The sequence below is a fragment of the Musa acuminata genome, chromosome BXJ2-5, assembly GCF_036884655.1.
Source record: "Musa acuminata AAA Group cultivar baxijiao chromosome BXJ2-5, Cavendish_Baxijiao_AAA, whole genome shotgun sequence".
Classification (NCBI taxonomy): Eukaryota; Viridiplantae; Streptophyta; class Magnoliopsida; order Zingiberales; family Musaceae; genus Musa; species Musa acuminata.
Genome location: NC_088342.1, coordinates 45,531,715 through 45,551,420, shown reverse-complemented (window position 1 = coordinate 45,551,420; position 19,706 = coordinate 45,531,715). Strand labels below are relative to the sequence as shown.

General features: G+C 37.1%; 1 protein-coding gene across 3 annotated transcripts; it reads right to left on the bottom strand.

Moving 5' to 3' along the window:
- Positions 1 to 530: 530 nt before the first annotated feature.
- LOC135585375 (uncharacterized) lies at positions 531 to 17,716 on the bottom strand. 3 transcript variants are annotated; one of them, XR_010487167.1, is made up of 14 exons: positions 15,873 to 17,160; positions 15,520 to 15,658; positions 12,621 to 12,834; positions 12,442 to 12,542; positions 9,497 to 9,618; positions 9,334 to 9,425; positions 8,765 to 8,870; positions 7,995 to 8,149; positions 7,001 to 7,128; positions 6,037 to 6,167; positions 5,754 to 5,851; positions 4,840 to 5,673; positions 1,159 to 1,603; positions 531 to 815 (listed from the first exon to the last, which is right to left on the bottom strand). XR_010487167.1 is itself a non-coding variant. In XM_065109895.1 (14 exons), the coding sequence occupies exons 2-14, from the start codon at positions 17,486 to 17,488 to the stop codon at positions 1,513 to 1,515; spliced, it is 2,496 nt and encodes an 831-aa protein (XP_064965967.1). In that variant the 5' UTR covers positions 17,489 to 17,535; positions 17,618 to 17,716; the 3' UTR covers positions 1,039 to 1,512. The 3 variants fall into 3 exon arrangements, 2 of the variants coding, with proteins under 2 accessions (XP_064965967.1, XP_064965966.1); XM_065109895.1 differs by lacking the exons at positions 531 to 815; positions 15,873 to 17,160 and adding exons at positions 17,204 to 17,535; positions 17,618 to 17,716 and having other exon boundaries at positions 1,039 to 1,603; XM_065109894.1 differs by lacking the exon at positions 531 to 815 and having other exon boundaries at positions 1,039 to 1,603.
- Between the last annotated feature and the right edge of the window lie 1,990 nt (positions 17,717 to 19,706).

The window sequence follows — 19,706 nt, the reverse complement described above, 5'->3', positions numbered from 1 at the left end:
TGCTCCTGCTATCCTAACCGTTTGATGAAGCTCTGACGGTTGTGATCACCAGGAAAATAGCTTGCAGGAGACGGTACTGTCCACTGTTGCTGTATACGGAGTGGATGGATCAGATCTGACCGTCTCAGACCGTCCGATCAAGTAGCTCCAACCTATCACAGCTGTAGTGCTGTTATAGTTGAATTAAATATATATTTATTTCTATTTATCCTCACAATCTGTATCTTTAGGTTTTTTTTGTCTAAAATATGTTAATATCAGCTTAAATGATTTTTTTTCTTCATTTTCATCCTTTATTAGAGTATTTCATATTTGATCTATACACAATAAATGAATATTTTCATGTTTTTTAAGTTTTGTTTATGCAAATCGTTTTCAAGTCATTGATCATTAGCAAGAATGGCTTTACAAAATTTTTATAACATATTTTTTTTAATTAATGGATACACGAATTTTATTCGAAACTCCTAATTTTTCTTTCCCATCAATTTCTTTCTTGCTGAATTTGTAACTATAAACACAAAAAGCAATTTGATTAAAGTGAAAAGAATTCGTTGTTTTTAATGCCATCAGCCAATATTCTGATCGGACGAAATGAAGATATCTTTCTAATAAAGATATTAAATGACAATGATATTAAATGACATCAATGCTTTGCGTTTGAAGTACATGTCAAATTTAGATAACACAACAATGGCTTCCTATCATAATAACTTCAAGAACAATATGAACAACTGCAACAACTGATTCAAGCTGCCCTTTTGAAGCCTGCCTGCTACCAAGGTTCTCGGTTGCTCAGTGAAACATTTGAACAACTGCAATAAATCCATGAATCCGGCTGTTAGACTATCACAATCATCTCCACGTTTGATTCGGCATGAACCTTATGACGGCATTACGGCGTGTGCCGATCAAAGATTTCATGGCCACAAGATGGTGGAAACTTTACGACGAGCAGCAAAGCATTGTACTCTTGAATATTTCTTTCTTGTAGTAACAAATATCAGATATGTCAAATCTCAAGAATGAAGAATATACTAAAACCAATGGACAAGATGCCAGGTCAAAAGCACTACTATGTTTCCGTTTTAGAAACAGAAATCTGAATCAAGAATTAAATGGGAATTTACATTATACGTTTGAGATAAACATAAATACCTTTTTTCTCGGAAAAAAAAGGCGGTCCATTGTAAAGTTTGCTATGTACAGCCAGGACCCTTTGGTGCATTACCTTGGCATACGATAAGATTCTGAGGCCCCTGATCTAAATTCTGGTAGCTTTAGATCGGTAAACTCTGTCTTGAAAAGCAGGAAAGAAATTATCTCCAGCCAAAGCCATTAGATATTCTCTGTAGTCGGAGACAGAAAACAACCTTTCCATTGTTTCTTCAGTCTGATTCTTGCAAGTATTTTTGGAGACGGCCCGACAAAAATCACTGCTCATATGATCTTGTAGAGCAGCATAATAGAAAGAACTCTTTGCAGGAAAATAATCTCATAGACATATGACACTTATACCATGCTCTCCTCGTTAAATAAATCATCAGTGAGTTGGCCTTTATGTTTCCGGGTTTCTAAAGCTTTTTGAATTGCATAGTGACACCTGAATATGGATTGGCCAGCAAGAAATAACATCAGTCAAGCGGAATTGGAGTTAGGTCAGCTGTGTACAATTAAACATTATTATTGCATGTTAGGCAGCAGAATGCATCATATGTAGAAATGTAACCTTTAGAAAAACATGGAGAAGAGAATTTTGACCTGGGCTGCATATGAACAGAATTACATACTAAACATTATGCTAGTAAGCTCGGTTATATACACCATGTATATAGCATGCATTACCCCAGGATTCCTTAAATACAAACTGAGACATTTAGCCAATGTCAGATCTGAGTTGCAGAAAGTTATACTGCTTGGTTGTTGCATATTATGTGCATCAATCCTTGATGTACACTTTGGTCATTGCAGAAAGTTATATTGCTCGGTTGTTGCATATTATGCGCACCAATCCTTGATGTACACTTCCTATATTAGAGACTTGAGCATCAAGTATCAATCAAGGATTAAATACCAGCCTGACTGATACATACCGACTGACATGTACTGGTCTAATCAAGTATGGGAAATGGAAGATATAGCTCGTTGCAGGTCATGTATCATTCTTTTTGTAATTCCCATTTTTTATTTAATTAAATGCTACCGAACCATACAGGTTGGCATATTGTCTGGCATGTCAGTACCACATTTATCTGATAGGTTACTGAAACTGGTATCAGACCGGTTGTTAAATTTTGTTATCGATAGTTTAATACAAATAAAGATTCTTAACAAGCCTGCTAATTAGTAATGGTGTTTAATATTTGATCATGCCATAAGGTATCGCTAGTGGCTACCAAATTATGTTGCAATGTCAGCAGGCAGGCCTTGACAATGACTGGTGAGGCTCCTCCTGATTGGTCAAAACTACACGTCAGACCAACCAGCAGGCATTCGGATGAATCCAACAAGATGCATGAGAGGCACAAATTCTTTTTCTCCCTCCTCTTATCTTTCGAACACAATTGACAAAAGAAACCATTTAAGATTATCCTTCCCACTTCCCTCTGCTATTCTTCATCAGATCCAACTAGATCTAGCCTAGTCCAACCAACTTGGTAACCACGATCCCTCTTCTCCTTCTCTCTTTCCAATTTTTTGACTCTTCTGGATGTTTTTATTTGATGATTGAGATCAGTAGAATCCAAGACAGATTAGCTTACTCTAAAATTGGTTGATTTCGACATATTCAAACCGATTTTCAGCCAATTCTGATTGATTCCCCCCGATAAGGAGAAGAAATTGAATTGACCCTAGCAGTTTCTAAATGGAATCGACCAATATGCTGAACCTGTCCTATATTCACATGCAAGTGGGTCCATGGCCACCAAGCTGAGGGAAAACATAGTTTCACTTTCAATTGCCTACCTATATTTTCTTTTCTAGTACTTCATATGGCCAACATGAATTTTGATATAAAATAAACACCATTTGAGAACAGAAGCTATTGAGTAGATTTTGAAGGGGTCTTATTGGGCTATATTTCTGAAATCTATTAAGTGAACATAATTTTCATTTCTTTCAAATTTTTTATTACAAAAACAAATTTGGATGAAGAACTAATAATCTTTATTTGACAACAAAATTTCACATCAACCTGATCAATCCCAGTCAATGTTATAATATTAGGATAGCTTGTCATTAATGTATTTAGAGTAAATATAGAGATTATACTAATAGAACAATTATTGTACTATGAAAATGAAATTTTATCTTAAATAATAGTCAAGAGACACATAACTCAAGCTTGATATAGCGTCAAACATGGGGACTCTTGACTTTCTAATATCTTCTTTTCTGAGAGAAATAAATGAATTGGCATTACTAGATAATTGAAAAGAAGGATATGACTGACGACAAAAAGGAAGACATACGTAAAGAGAGAGTGGAAGGACAAAACTATATGAGAAGTCAATATAAATTAATGGTTTATGTTGCCACATGAACTTGCATCTTCGATATGAGTAGCACCAAGGTGTTAAGCATGAAATTCTTGTCTAGGCATTTTGCTGACATAGATGTACCGGCAAAACTAGATTGCTTGAGATCTAGAATTAAATTTCATGACTACTGAAACACATACAATAGTCCTTGATATTTATCTGAAACCAACCTGCCTCTAATTCCAAATTTTGCAACACCCCCTCAGATCGGTACATCAGCTTGGAACATATGAATAATATGTCCAAGACCAGATGAGACATAAATCCTTAGGAAGAAGAAACCAACACTTTGAAATTCTGTTTTCACCTATGCCCCATGCTACCTCTATGGTATAATATGTTTGTTCAATAGCCCAAGTTGTGCATGGCAATCACCAATAGCAAGTAAAGATACTCCATGTTCATGATAATCAAAACAGAAAGTATCAGATACCACATGTTTCATTCCAAGAAATGAGCCAGGTTTGGAAGAAATAATAAGCTGTAAACTACAAAGACAAACTTGATGCAAAACTCAATGCTCTTATTAAGAACAAGCCCATGAGCTCTGCAACTAGCCAGGAAAGCAAAGCCAGCTACATACAGGAAAAAAGATGTCTGCAACATGATCTAGAAAGGGTGTACACAGATATATATTTTCTGAAAAGGCGACTCATATAAGTTTCTTAGTTGTGAAGCTGCAATTGATAAGAGAAAAATTATGACATTAAGCGATACAAACATTTGACATGGTAAACTTTAAAACTGCCTTGAAAAACCACGGTTATATAGATCTGCTAATATTGAATATGCAATTATCTAAAAGAGCTGACCAATGCATGAGGTTTCCCACAATGCATGGTCTAGGGAGGGCAAACATGTGCATCCTTATCTTGCAAGTAGATAAGCTACATATCCAACATAAAGAGGCATCCATGTTTCACCAAATGTCATGGATAAATATCAGATGCATTCACATTTTATTATGAAAAGCAATTTTTATCAGATCAACATTGTGTGTCATCCTCAAGTTTGTTTTACTTCCAAATGCATAATCTAGAGCATACAGATGATTTTGACATTTCTTCAAAATATAATAAATTAGTTTACTACAAAACCATTGTTAAAATTAATGTTTCGTTCTTACCCATCTCTGGCTCAGAAACTCCACAATTTAGAATTTAGAAGGACCAAAACTAATCCATGCATACAAATTATTGAACCCCTTACCAATTGATAAATGTATAACATGAAAGCTCCTAAGAAATTATCTTGTCTACTGAAGTGCATATCACAAAAGAGCATATTGGGGCAGTACCTCCATGGTAGATGATCGAGGAACATATAAGATGACACAACAATGTCCTTGAAACTCTCCTTGTTTGCAACAAAAGCCTTATAGTCATACTCACTGTCGTTAATTATCCAGCTTTTCCACATAGGTGAATTGCTCTTTTGAACTCGTACTATATGAATGAGGAGGCCTGGTATGTACATCTCAACAGATCTTCCCTCTGAATCTTGGACATGGGATAAGGGGTCATCCACAATTGGAGAGAGTCGATCATCAAACTGAAACAGGTTATCAGAATTCTCAAACACTGTTGCTTCACTCAGGTCAGATTGGTCAAAAGCATCAAAACCTTCATGTGGAAAACCACTACTTGGTTCATCAAAGAAATAAGTTTCATCCTGATATATCTGTCGGTCAGGTTGCCTGCTTTTTGCAGCAAATGTATGTGGTAGTACTTCAACAGATGCACCATTAATTTCTGATGTTCCTCCAGCTGGTGTCTTGGTCTCATTTATAATATGTGAGCCAGGATTATGATTAGGCATACTCACCATACAAGAAACTGCATGGCCACAAAGAAAAACCCCACCTTTGATAGTATACTTCAAATGGTTCCTTTTACAAACATGGTTACCATCTTTAATTGTCTCATTGCCCTGCTCAAGAGATGGGGCAGAAGCATCATGGTGTTTCGTTTTCTGATGGGACTTCTTTGCATGAAGAACTTTTCGGACAATTTTGGCAACCATTGCTGAGTCACTAATAGAATCATTTGAAATAGCACCAATGGCAGCAGCACGAAGTCTAAGGATGGAGTTAACAGAGAGCCGCGCAGAAAATTCATCATTGTATATAATGCTGTGCAGGATTATCAGGGTTAATTCAGAACATAAAGCAAAACAAAATTACATCAAGTTGGTGTTTTCTCTCAAGCATACCAAGTAACAAAGTCTGAACATGCCTCAGCTACAACCGAGTCAACACAAGGAAGGGTTCCATATGTATACACATGTAAGTTTGGATATCGAGCATAAAACTGCACAAACAAAAAACCTCTTTTAGATGAATGTATTGACTTAGAAAGAAACAAGTTCTTTATAGGGTTGAAGCTTCAGTTCTCATAAAGGGAAAGATGACCAAGATCTGAAGCAAATTACTAAATTCGGGTCTGGCTTATATGTGGATGAATCCAGGAGTCCCACTCAAGTAATGGGCTCTTACCCTCAGCCCTAGCATTGTTGCAACAGCACCTCCTAATGAATGTCCTACAATCCGAAGTTTATATCCATAGCATTCACATCCTATCCCCATCAAAGAAGAAAGGAATCCAGATTTGTTGGGTTGCAACCCATCTACAGTTGCAAAAAAATTAAATCAGAAAAGTGAAGAACAGTAAAACAACACAGGGAATTGAAATGCAAGAGACTGTAAAAATTATTCAGAAATGGGAAACCAATAATAGATTTTTCAGAGACATTTCTTCTTCCAAAGACATTTAGGGGATCATATCAATTTCAGCATTGAAAGAGAAATTTAGCATGGAAAGTGTGCGGTGTTCATTTATATACTTTATGACGTTACTATAAATGATGGTAAACAAATCTTGCAATTTTATTGCCAATTCTTTATCATCTAACTGAAATTTACTTTGCCATTATTTTTTACTAGCCATTGTCAGAGGCATCCACCTTAGTATGCTCTTTAACTTCTCTAACTTGAGAACAGCAGCTATTCATAGTAGTGGGCACAGGGCCAATTCACACACAAACAGCTGATGTGAAGCGATATTGTAACATCATTTTGGAACCTTTTATGTGCCAGACATGCATCCTAAATTAAGATGGGCAATGTAAAGCAAACATAATGCTCAAAGAACCAAATTGCTTACTGGCTGCAAAGTTAAATGTTACATGTAAGTTCCCCGTTCAACTTCTGGTAATGAACAAGCAAATAACAGGGATGGAGGGCCCAAGGTCATTTGTCAGGCAAAGAACATTATAGACTAGGGTAGGTTGAAGCAGATTATATATAAGAAGCAGAAACTACAATTTCAGGAAGAAGAGGACATTATTAGAGAAACAATCATCATAAAACAAAAAACCAAAGACGGCTATAGAGAGAAAAAAAGCAGTTTATGCATAAGTGACACACTGCATACAAAACATGTTAACAAATTTGATAATACCTTTATCTACAGGTTGCCCATCTATTTGCATGGCAAGTTCTTGAGCATACTCAACAATTCCTGAATGACCATAATGTGGGAAAGATGAGAGAACACTATCCTTGACAGTTTGGGGAAGTTGATCACTACTGAAAAATTAGAAAAGAACCATTCAGGATTCCAGAAATTTGTAGTAATTCTTGAACCAGCAGTTAAGCAAAAAGGCACCCCGATACTAAACAAAGAAGAAAAATACCACTAGCACAGCGTATAAATTATTTGATGACATTGGAAATAATGCATGTTGGTATTTACGGCCCTTTTGCTGTTGTTGTATCAGAAATAATGCAAGCAATTGGACAGAGACCTTTTTATCACTAAAAATGCTGCAACTATTCCTGGTTCTGATTTCTCAGTCTTTGCTAAAATCTAAATGAAGACACTGCAAAACATACATGGTTATTGGAGATGATATGTTGAAGCCTCACCAGTCGTTAAAACTTAAAACTGTAACAAAATGTTAGAAGCCTCCAACCCACATTGTACTCAAAGGTGAAATATAAATGTTGCCAGTTGCAAGAATGAAAAAGGTTGGGGGTTTCATTTTTATGGTCTTTGGAGCAAGTGGATCATTACTACAAAAAGATCCTCTTAGAGTATCATAAGTATGAGTCCCTAACAACCACGGATAACCAACAATAAAGTGCCTCTCACCACAAATAAAGGAGCAAGTTATGTGCTTGAGAGCAAACATGGGCCAAGGAGGATGAGAAGATGAAAAAGGCAGAAATTAAGGTTCAGGCTGACAAGGAAAAGAGGGAGGAATGGCAGAGGGGAGGAAAGGAATGGAGGAGGAAGGAAATGTACACAACTAAAAAGCCTGTATGTAAAAGAAAGTCATTTATAATTAAGGGAAAGTTACAAACAAGGAATAAGAATATTCATAATGTCAAAAGGTGCCCTATGTACAACTATCGATACACATACACATCAATGAACATTAAGACAGACTTACTTGATTATTCCATCCAAGTCATCCATAGAAAGAGTGCAGTTTCTGCATAAACCATCTGTTATAAGGTCTTCAGGAGTCTCAGTGCCACGTACTGCTATGACTACAGATTTAAGATCATGTATAACAAGAACAAAGTAAGCTGCCTCACGCTTTGTCTGCAGATGAAAAACGAATGTATGCAAGTGAAAAATTACAATCAAGATGTCTATATTTATCTAATTCAGATATAAAGACTGAGTTAGTCCAACGACAAATTGCCAGGGCAAAGAAACATGAAATAATAAACTATAATATATGCTTAAAAGTTGCTAGGAAATCACAGTTACAGGTAAGAATAGGTCATATCATGAGATACAAGCATTAAGAAAAAACTGAATTTAACATGTTTATCTGAAATTCTGAAGTGTCAAACTCCAAATAATTCCCAGCCCTTAATTGGTTTTAAAAGAAGATCTGGTCAATCAGGTCAATTTGGGTCAACCTTTTTGACATAGATATAACTGTTTATATGCCCATACTTCATGAGAACCAAACAAAAGTAAATGTTAACCATGACATGACTTGCCATTCATAAACCCGAAGATAATGCTGCTCACAGGTCAGTTCAACCCAAACATGGCATGTTTAATATACAAACCCACTTTAAACAAATCGACTCACATCATCAGGTAGTTTTGGTTGTAGAATCTCAAGCTGATAAACTAAAAACAAACTTTAGGTTATTGGTTGCCAAATCTCATATAGCAGAATTGCATGACAGTAAATCTTACCTGACTAACACGCCCACGTCGAAGAGCTTCCGGAGGCATGTTAACATACTTTAGAAAAGCTGCTGCATGACCCCGCCACCAGTTATCACCTTCAAGCATAGGGCGCCTAAAAAATATAAGCAACTAAAAAAGTATTAAATGATGCAGATAAGCTACTAATGCACAGAACATATACAGTACGAGAGAAAATGGGAGAGGATATTGTACTTGAACAAAGACTAAAAGCCTCTTCAATCCAGGTTATCGATATCTTATTAAAGAATATTTCAGAAGTATCTTAAAATGGATAAGCAAATATGCACCTAATGTTAAAAATTGGTTTATAAATGATTAAAGGTAGAAACACATCGTTTGAATTTCTTTTAAGAATGATGGATCTACAAACACAAATTTTTTTCATGCTATTTTGTTGTTATCTCACTGTAGAAAATGTCTATGAAAGAACAATTTAGGTGCATCTTCAGAAACACATAGCATCCTGCAAGCATTAATTTGATAGCTATAGCTCTATATTATTTTTTGTCAGCAAGTATTGTGTAGCTAGAATGATAGAAAGTGAAATAAATAACCTGTTACGGGTCCATGGGCTTAAAACCCCTTGTCTATAAAGCCAGGCACATGGAAAAAGAATAGGATTTCTTCCGAAATCAAGAAGTGGACCCTGCAAAAAGACTCTGTCAAAATAATGGTCTAAATGATTGAAACGAAATGCACAATGTTGGTTGATGTAACTGTATAGGCAGCTTCAGCAAATTGATGGAACACAGCAGCCTCTTGAAGATGAACTTCAGGTGCCTCAACAAAGTCAGTGTGTACCAGAGGAGACTGCTTATGCTTCTGCAATAATGCAAGCCCTGAACAAAGAAGTTACATGCATTAGAAAAATAAAGAAAGTAAATGTATGAGACTAAAATTACAGTAGCAACAGCCCATAACAGAAGATGTCTTTTGGACAAAAAGGATAAAATCTTTTTATTGCTTTGTTAATCCAGAAAAAAAGAGACAGAAGTTACAGTTGGGAGCACAAATTTTTGCAAATAATTGTGACAAGGCAAAGAAAAAAAAAGAATCAAGTAGATCACAAAAATATATAAAATAACAACTTCCAAAGAAAACCAAAGAATATTTTCAGCTTGACAAGAGATGAAGAATCTGCCTTTGGTCACAAAATTCAGATTGAAGTGGGTTCTAAACATGCAGTATTGTGAGGTCCATCACCAACCACCATAGGTGCGGGCACTCTGAAGTCTGATCCATAAGGAATTATCCACTTTAGAATGGACCATCATGTTTTTACCCTTGAGGATGGAACTAAAAGATGACTATGGGAGAAGAATGACCTTTAGCTCTTTATGAGACCTTGGCTTTCCATCTCTGGGATGAATATGGTTTCATCATAGTAGTTTAGACTAAGTTTTAAAAACTCGGTCCATTGATGATGCTGGTTGGCAGTCAGGTTGATTCATTTTCATTACAAAGCACCGTATTGGCATGATATGGATCAGTACCATCCAGTCCAGTGAGAAAAAGGGAAAAAGAGGGATGGTGGAGGATGAGGAAGAGGAACCGAAGGAGGAGAAGGGAGAGGTGGTGCAGATGGCACAAAAATCCATTGTGGGTGCTTTTGGCACAAAATTTCTCATGATACAGTCTTTTGTTGGGGCAAACCATCTCTGTATTTGACAATCTACCTCTACCATCTTTCATATACTAAATGCCACTATGATCACAAAGTTTGTCATCTTCCACGATGCAATATAGAGAGGAGCATAGAGGAAGTGGAAATAGGAGGAAAGAGAGTAACGTAATATTTTAAAGGAATAGATATGACATAATTGAAAATCGAGAAGTCATGAGATTTGTGATTAATCTCAAAAAGCATCAGGCATGCTCTTCAGGATGTTCTCTATTTGCGTCTTTGCATTAGATAACGTCAGCGATTTAAAAAGCCGCTCGAGTGCTCGCCTAGGCGCTCGGGCGAGGCGAGGCGAGGCGAGGCCAGAGCGCCTCACTAATCTTCCAGGCTGTGCGCTTCAAAGAGGCGCCGCCTGGGCGCTCGCCCAAGCCCAGGCGCTGGGCGCTTCGGGCGAGCGCCTGGGTTAACCAAGGCAACCGAACCAAGATTTTAGGTCTGGTTCGGTCCTGGTTCGGTCTCCGGTGGTTAGTTGGTTCAATCGAACCAACTAAAACCGATATCAGTGATAACCCAACCCTAACCCTAGTTGTCGCTGCCGCTCCCGATCCCGATCCCGCTGCTCGCCACTCCTGCTCTCGCTGCTTGCCACTGCCGCTGTCGCCGCTACCGCTGCCGCCGCTCGCTGCTGCCTCCTTACACTCCGCTGCCGCTGCCGCTTCCTCTTTTCTCAATCAGCAGGCTCAGCACCCCCTTACACTTTCTTCTTCTCCTTCTGTTAACAGTATACAGTATACTATTAATATTGTTAGGTTTATTTGAAATTATTAATTTTTAATACTATTAATATATTTTCTTAATTTAATAGCATATTTTAATTTAAACTTTTAAATAATTATATTTCTTAATTATATTATATTTTTATATTTTAGCGCCTCGCTTCGCTCGGGCGAGCGCCTAGCACCTCAGGCATTTTTGGACCTTGGCGTCTAGCGCTTTTTAAATCACTAGATAACATTTACCTATATGGTGATTAGAGAGGCACTAGGGTACTAATGAAGCTAACTATAATGGGGTATTTTATATAATGCATTCACAATATTGAAAGTAATATCTTTGTATAATACAATTAACATTTATATTTATAATAAATATAGAAAGAAAGTCTCACTTACCTTGCACACTGCTGTAATATTCTATCTACCTACAAAGAGATAGGTGTTATCCCCTTGTATATCCAAGCAATTCCTACACAGTACCCCAACACACTGCCTCCCACTCTAGCTTTAACCCTCTCCCATATTCTTACCTCCCTTGGTGGTGCTCAGGCCTTTCATGTGATCAGCATTTATCAACACTTACTAACTGTTACATCATAGGATTTTACAAGGGTTTCTTAAGTTTGCAAGTGCATCCCAGATATTTCAAATTTTCCGAAGGCCTAGGATATTAAAGTACTATATATTTGCACAGACACAATTGCCACATAGACAAATCATATTAATTTTTAAATAAACCATTCCCACTACTTTTCAATATTATCTTTTTATACAATTCTCTGTTTCATATTTGAGTTACTCTTTTTTTGAAATGTAAAATATTTTATGGAATATGAAAGTACAAGATTATTGTATCAGATATAGTTCTCATTTGCCAAATTCTTCGTACATTTTTCTAATATGTCACTGTTTTCTAGAATTTTTGTATTTTGAAATTGTTTTCTCAAGTATTTCCAGTCTCAACAATCCGAAACTTATGAATCTTTAAAGACTTTATTTATTGAGTGACAACATCAAGTCTCTATTTCTTCATTTAACATCTGGAAAACTAGTATGTTTCTTGCAGCTTTAAAGGAAACAGGTATGTTTGAAGCAAACTACTGGCGATATAAGCAAGTGGTATCATCTCATTTCTGAAACAAGATGCCAAAGGAGACCTTTGTAGCCATGACTCATAAGGAAACTGCACTAAAGACAATGAAAGAATTAGGACAACTAAAAGTTCTAGAATTGCATTAGTTATTAGCTTATTAATGCATATGAACCTGCTAACAACTCAAAATGTCCTGTTCCTGATGCACGGTATGCCACCAGATCACCCAATAATCTTGCCACAGAATAAACTTCATCTTCTTCCAATACACTCCTGAAGAGAAATAGTACAGTCACAATTTCTAGAATGTGAATGATCATCATAATATACATATTGCAGAAAGAAGCATACAAGTATTTCACACGTCCCAGACAGCATAAGACTTCTCGAATACCATGATCAAATACTTCACGGTAATGAGCTTTCCATGCAGTATCATGGGTTGCATAAAAAGACCTCCACCGCAGTACATCAGAACCAGTAGAACACTGAATGATGACCACAAGCCAAACAAGGACAAGAAAAGAAATTGTCAAGATTTTCTTCCACCGTTCATCATTGAGTCCTGCCCCAAATCGACATTTGGTGATTAAACAAAAAAGTAGTTCCACAGAAAAACATGAGTAAACACTATTGCACTACATACAAAAAGCAAAAGAACTCTAGACACACAAAGGTCTATTGACCAAACAGAAAAGAAAATTTGATTTCATTAATATTATGGCCCATCCGGAGACATGATATATGCTGGGAGAAAAGGTTCTTACGGCAATCAAATAGGTAATTTCTTCCAAAAGCATCTAATCTACTAATCATATAGATTAATATAGAGAATCTTTTCATGGAAAAAGTTGTAGTAGTTCTTTAACAAATTATCCACCAAGAGAAGAATCTAATACCTCAGCCAATTTTTAGGAGGAATCCCAGAATACCCTTCAGATTAAAAAGTTAAACAACACATGTACTCATTAGGGAGAAATCAGAGCCTTCTCAACACGATCCTAGACAAGCTTGGAAATGGGAGGACTAATCAAGCTCTCTCACTAACTCCTAGTAGTGACAAGCTTAGATTTTTGTATTTCTGTTATTTTCATATGTATTTTCATCATTGTCTTCAATTATTGTTTTAGGGAGTCTCTGTGGTCCAATTTTATCAGTCTATAAGAGTCCTAATATGGTTAAAAAGTTAGTTACATAGGTTGTTTAACTATCATGAATAGTATTTGAAGAGTTCTAGAGGGCCTTAAGACCTCTTTGCTAGCTATATATAGCAGTAAGTTCTCTCCTAAGTCCTCTTTGCTAGCTATATATTGAAGGGAATATAATGGGTTCATTATTGGATGCTATCCTTACTTTTTATTTATGGACAGTGATAATTTTTTATCATAGTGAGATGATCTATCACAACTTCCTTGATGTTCTTCAACAACCAAATTTCATAGACAAACCACGCACCACCATCTTCCTTTTGTTTTTATGACTCAATGACATCGATAACACACATTTTTTTATGCATATGATTGACAGCTAACAACATGAACAGGCACTGCTACACTGTCAGAGCTACCATTACCACAATCATAAGCATCACACCATGTTCCTGTGATCAGATATAGCTACAGCCAAGCGACATACTATGACAAAGTCTCTTATACACCCAACCAACAATGACAGTTTGTACTTCACCAGTACCATGCAGTTTTTCCTACAATATATAGAGGTTTCAGATTTCCAAAGAGGGACTGATCAGCCTGGAAATTTTTTTGGGTATTTTCCTACAACAATACTGCCCCTCAAGTAATTCTTTTTAGTACACCTCTGTAGCAACATTATCCTTCCAAATTTTTTTAAGCACTTGTATGCAACCATTGTGGGCTCCCCTCTGTTTAGATGGGGTATTTTTATAGTTTTGTTGGGTATCAATTTGCTGCAGTTGTATTTACAACTACTCAGTGATCAATTTCCACACCTCTATTAGAAACTATTGCAATCATCATACCCACCTCGGTTTAATCTCAAATTGGAAGTGAATAAGGATTTGGACATTTTATAATAGTCTTATGAGTGTAGTATTATTAACCTACTCTTAAACACTTTAAGCCAATGATTTGGGCTCAACGAAGTCAAAAGAATAGTTATTGCATTAGACCAGATCGTGACAAATGGTATAAGAGCCGATCTAATTTTGGGCATAGAGAGGATCTCGAGCAGGAAAGTACTACTCGCGGATGAGGTTAAAAGGCACATCACAACGTGGAGCCACCATTAGACTAACCTTCATATGCATCATGATAGGGTTGATCTGGGATATGTTGATACTTTGCGAGAACGTCAAGTCCTTAAGTGGGGACATTGTAACACAAAATGTTTATAACAACTACATATAACTTTTTTAGTAGTTCACATGAAGACGTCTTAGATATTGAAGAGATGCACAACATGGTTTAAGTGTTTTGAAATTTCAAAACAGAGCAATGCAACACTTTTACCATACCACAAAATAAAGGAATCAATTGACAAGACCATGGTTCCTTGTGCGGAGAATGTTATTACATTTTTTTGAAGTGATTATTTTTATCAGCTATTATTTTCAGTCACAGGAATTATTCATGTAAAATGTCAAGGTATTATCTTAACCTATTGTTAATAACCCTCTTCTGTAGAGCATATTATCCATTTTATACTGAATTCTGGAAGACCTCTCTTTTACTAAAATTCTACTTATACAAACTCTGCTACCGGACATGACTTTTTGAAAATTTGAAGTTCAAACAATGTGATTGCTCCTATTTTGCTATTTCTTCTCTCAGTTACATTACATGACCCTTAAATGGATATAAGTTTTGAATTTCAGATATCGTTACAGAAAGTAATAGCTAGTAAAATCAATAAAATACCCAAATGTTTATTTTCTTGCATCCAGATCACAATTTTATCAGCTCAAAAGTAACTTCAACTAGAAGAAACCATGAATAGAAGCTCAACCAGCTTTCTGCAGTGAAAATATTGATGGTCCGAAAACCAAATAATATCATTTTAAGAGGCTTTGTTGGTTATAGTTAAACATTTTGTATGAGCAAAAGGGTAGTGTCATCATAGGTAAACTAATAAAATATTATAACCCAAGGTACCCAGTGTTTTGTTCCAATGAACTGTTCTTGAAGCAGCTTGTGTTATTTCTACAGAATTTCTAGTGAAAATTTACCAGATGATTGCAAACTAGATAAAATAACCAAGTAACTTAGTTTACCATTTAAACACGTGTTGCCATCAGCACCCGAGGAAAAATCTTTAGCGAAGACAGAAATAAGATAAAGTGCTACCACAAATTGCAATGCAGTGACCATCATCCCAAACCTTGTCCACCAAAGCCATTTCTTGTATCTCATCTACGCACAAAGAATTGCTAAAAGTTACTTTCTTTCTCAAAAAGATCGCCTTTCTAATTTAATTCCTCCAAGCATACAGTATACCTAATTGCATATATAATGGACCTGATAACAAGATTGCACCACACTTGGCGAGGTCAGTTGACACTACCGATTCTTTATTTAATTTTTTGTTTCTTGATCGAGATAATAAGGATGGGAATCTCATGCGTACCCGTCTCTCGTGGCGGATCAACGCATCGGCATCGACCGAAGTCTCAAGCACATTGCTGACGATGGTCTCTGCCGTGGCCCGCTGAGCCCTCCCAGCCGCGACCATGTAGGCGATCCGGACGGCGGCGACGAGCGCCAACACAACAAGCGCAAGCCGGTCCACGCCGGAGCAGCCGGAAGGGAGGGAGACCAACAGAACGGCGCCCGAAAGAAACAGCACCACGTTGCAGAACCCGAGAAACATGGAGGTCCATCGGAGCGTCGTCAGCTTGGAGAGGACCGTGCCCCGCCCGGCCCCGAGATCCCCCATCGAGCGGAGGAGCACCGGAGACCGGATCAGAGGCAGTGCGGCGAAGATTTCGGGCCGGAAGCCAGCGTAAAGAGGTGGAATTCCCCCCTCATTCGGAGGAAGGACGGAAGGAATTGGACGACAGGGAGAGGTAGAGGAAGCGAGCGAGGGAGGAGGAGCTCCAAATAGGGGCAATGTCGAGCCCCCATTAATGGTGTGAGGCGGGTACATCGAAAGCAAAGCTGGTTGAGATTGGCGTCCGGAGACGCGCGATGCGGAGGAGTAGAGGATCAGACGGTCATAATTTAGTGTTGGGTGGAATTCGTTGAAACAGCGAGACGTTAGTCCAGCTAAGGTCATTAAGCGAGTATAAAATAGGATACTTTTACATATGTACCCTTACACGTCTTCAAAATACCATATGTGTCCCTATACTTATGCAGTTTTGCACTCAATAATGATTGACATATTAATTATTTATTTTTGGCTTTGATTGATAATATAACGAAACAATTTTTGTGATTTTATCATTTTATCATAATACGCTATTTATGTATTGCCTATTTTAAGTGCGCGAATAATGGCTTTCCTGTTAAGAATGATAATATACAGTACTATTAATCTTTCCCAAATTCTAAATCCAAACTTAGTTAACTATCCAATTCCAGCCATGTGTGGTACTTAAACATATATGATTCAATTACCTTTTGTATTTTATGATTCAATTTCATTATCATATCAATTCTGGAACTTGAGAGTATGTGAAGAATGGATTTTGATATTAAGATTATGTCTTCTTGATTTGCATAAAGAGAGTTCGAAACATTCAAATAATCCTTTTAATTTATAGAGATATATTATTGAGGTAACTACGAAGGTTCGAGAAGTATGGTTATGTTATTAATTTCTTTATCATGGGATGATGGCATTATCGTAGAAACCAATGCGTGATGCGACGGCAACATTTGGAGAGCATCGAATCGAGACCGGAGAAGAAACATTCCAAGAACAATAGAGGAGGAAAAAACGAGAATTAGGATTACCTTTCTCATCCGCCGGAAGGCGTCGTCCTCCGAGAGGAGGGGATCGGCACTGAAGCGCCTAGCTATGGCCGCCGCGGCTGCCCGCTGCGCGATGCCGGCCCAGACCATGGAGGCGATCTTGACCGCGGCCATCGCGGCGGCTGCGGTCGCGGGCGCCTTCTCCCGCCAGCCGCAGCGGCGGAGGGCGAGCGCCACCAGCACCGCCCCCAGGGAAGCCACGGCCAGGTCCAGAGCTCCCGACACGAGAGTCGCCCGTCTTAAGCTCCTCACTCCCAATCGCGCCATGGCCGTCGCAGCAGCAGAGGGGCGGAGTTATCAGCGTTTCTGGGCATCTGCAGAATGGAAGAGGAATTGTCGGTGTTGGTTTTGACGAGGAAGAAGAAGAAGAAGAAAACAGGAGAGAAAGGTAGAAACAGTGTGGCTTAGAACATGGTGCCGTTTTGGTCTCAGTGATTGGCCGGTCAGATGACTTTAATTGAGGTTGGATTCGAGACGGAGGCTACTTTCATGTTTTCTAGTAGCTAGACCTCCATTTTTCATTCTTTTTTATATTATTTTTTTATATTTATTTTTTTTATAATTATAAAATTAAAATATCTAATTTTATTTATCCTAATATCTAATTATAAATAAAATAATTTTTATGAAATTAATAAATAATAATAATAATTTTAATATTCTAATTATATTTTTGATAGTAACCGATAATGATGTTGCTAGAGCCGTGAGTGATTATTATTGATAAGAATGAGAACGATAATAAGAGATGAGATAAAATGAGAAAAGAAAATGATAACATGCAGAACGATGAAAGAGCCGTTCGATATATGCATCGATGTTGACGTAAATATAGAGTGATGTTGCTTTATATTTGCGTCAATATCAATAATGATGCAGGGAAAGGGCGATGTCGCTCAACATTTATATCGATATCGCTTCGTAACTACATTAGTCCTCTTATCGTCACTCTTTATTCTCATTCATAATAGTCACATATAACCTAATGATGTCACCGTTTGTCATCATCGAAAACATAATTAAGATGTTAAAATTATTTTTTTTATTTATCAGTTTTATACTTCCGATAACATCAGGATAAATGAAACCGATAACATCAGGAAAAATGAAACTAGATGTTTTATTTTTATCATTATAAAAATTTTAATATTTTTTTAAATCTAGAAGTCGTTAAAGATATGTAATTACACGTTATAATTTGTGATCAGCTACGAGACGATGGATTCTTTCAGCTTGGCCTCCCATGTCTGGTGGGTGCTTGATGACTTGCCCTCATGTCTTGGTACTAAAAATTTCCAGGTAATCCACTGTGGCCTTGTCAATTTCTCAATTAACTGTTGTTTATTTGTCTTATTTGAGTTGATCGACAGCACGAGTCTCATTTTTCTGGGGTGTCAGCAGAGTGAGCAGATTCCAAAGGAACTGTAAGGTTCCAAATAATAAGTTACTATCAGCGTTTGTATATATATCAGTTAATTGGCTCATTAAAGTCTATGTTTTGGTTGACTTGCTGTTCCATTGATAAAGATAGAGAGAAATTGGACATGTAGGCTGTCTATTTGGACGAAGCATCCTTTCTTGTTGTCCATCTAGAAAGGTTGAATATACTGAACTGTATTTGACGTATATTACTGGTCAAAATATTTAAGTCCATATTAATAATAATATAATCATCAAATACTTATAAATTAATCTTAATTTTATCTACTTCAAATATCAAATTAATCGAGGTATTATAATTTTAATTTTCAAAAATTAGGAATCGAAGTCAAATTATCCAAGATTTATTTTCAAATTAAAACCGGAATCGAACCATCCAAGTCCAGTTCTGGAATTAAAACCGTAAGTTCTGGTTCTAGTTTGAGTGGTTTTAGTTCTTCCGATCGTTAAATATTTTAATTAAAATTTTTAAAATATAAAATAATAATTTTATTTCTAAAATTTTAAAAAATAGACGTATAACTAGAATGAATGTAATGATATAAAAAATATATTTTAAAAAATTATAATCAAACTAAATTACTAACCATATTTAAATTTGGGTTAATTGCCGAATTTAAAATCAAAATCAGAATCATCGGTTTCATTTTTTCAAAATAAAAAATTAAAATTAAACTTTGGGCTCTGGCCAGTCACGACCAACGTCGTGCCACGCCATCGTCAGGTCAGCAAGAATACTCTCACGTGTCAAGTCAGGATCCGTACCAAGGCATTTCTCGGTACATTCCCTCCCAAAATGCTCGAGATGATGATGACCGCACGAAGGTACCTCTTCGCCCCTCGAGGATCGATCGTCACACCAAACCCGCATATGATCGACCCTCGTACAATAGTATAAAAACCCCAGGCCACCAAGGAGAAGGCACAAAAAAAAGAGATAAAACTAAGCACTAATTTGCTCGTTGAGGGGCCAAAGTCGGGAACCACCCGATGAGGGCCTTATGTGCAGGAGAGCGACCACCCCTCCTCCCCCGAAAGCATGATC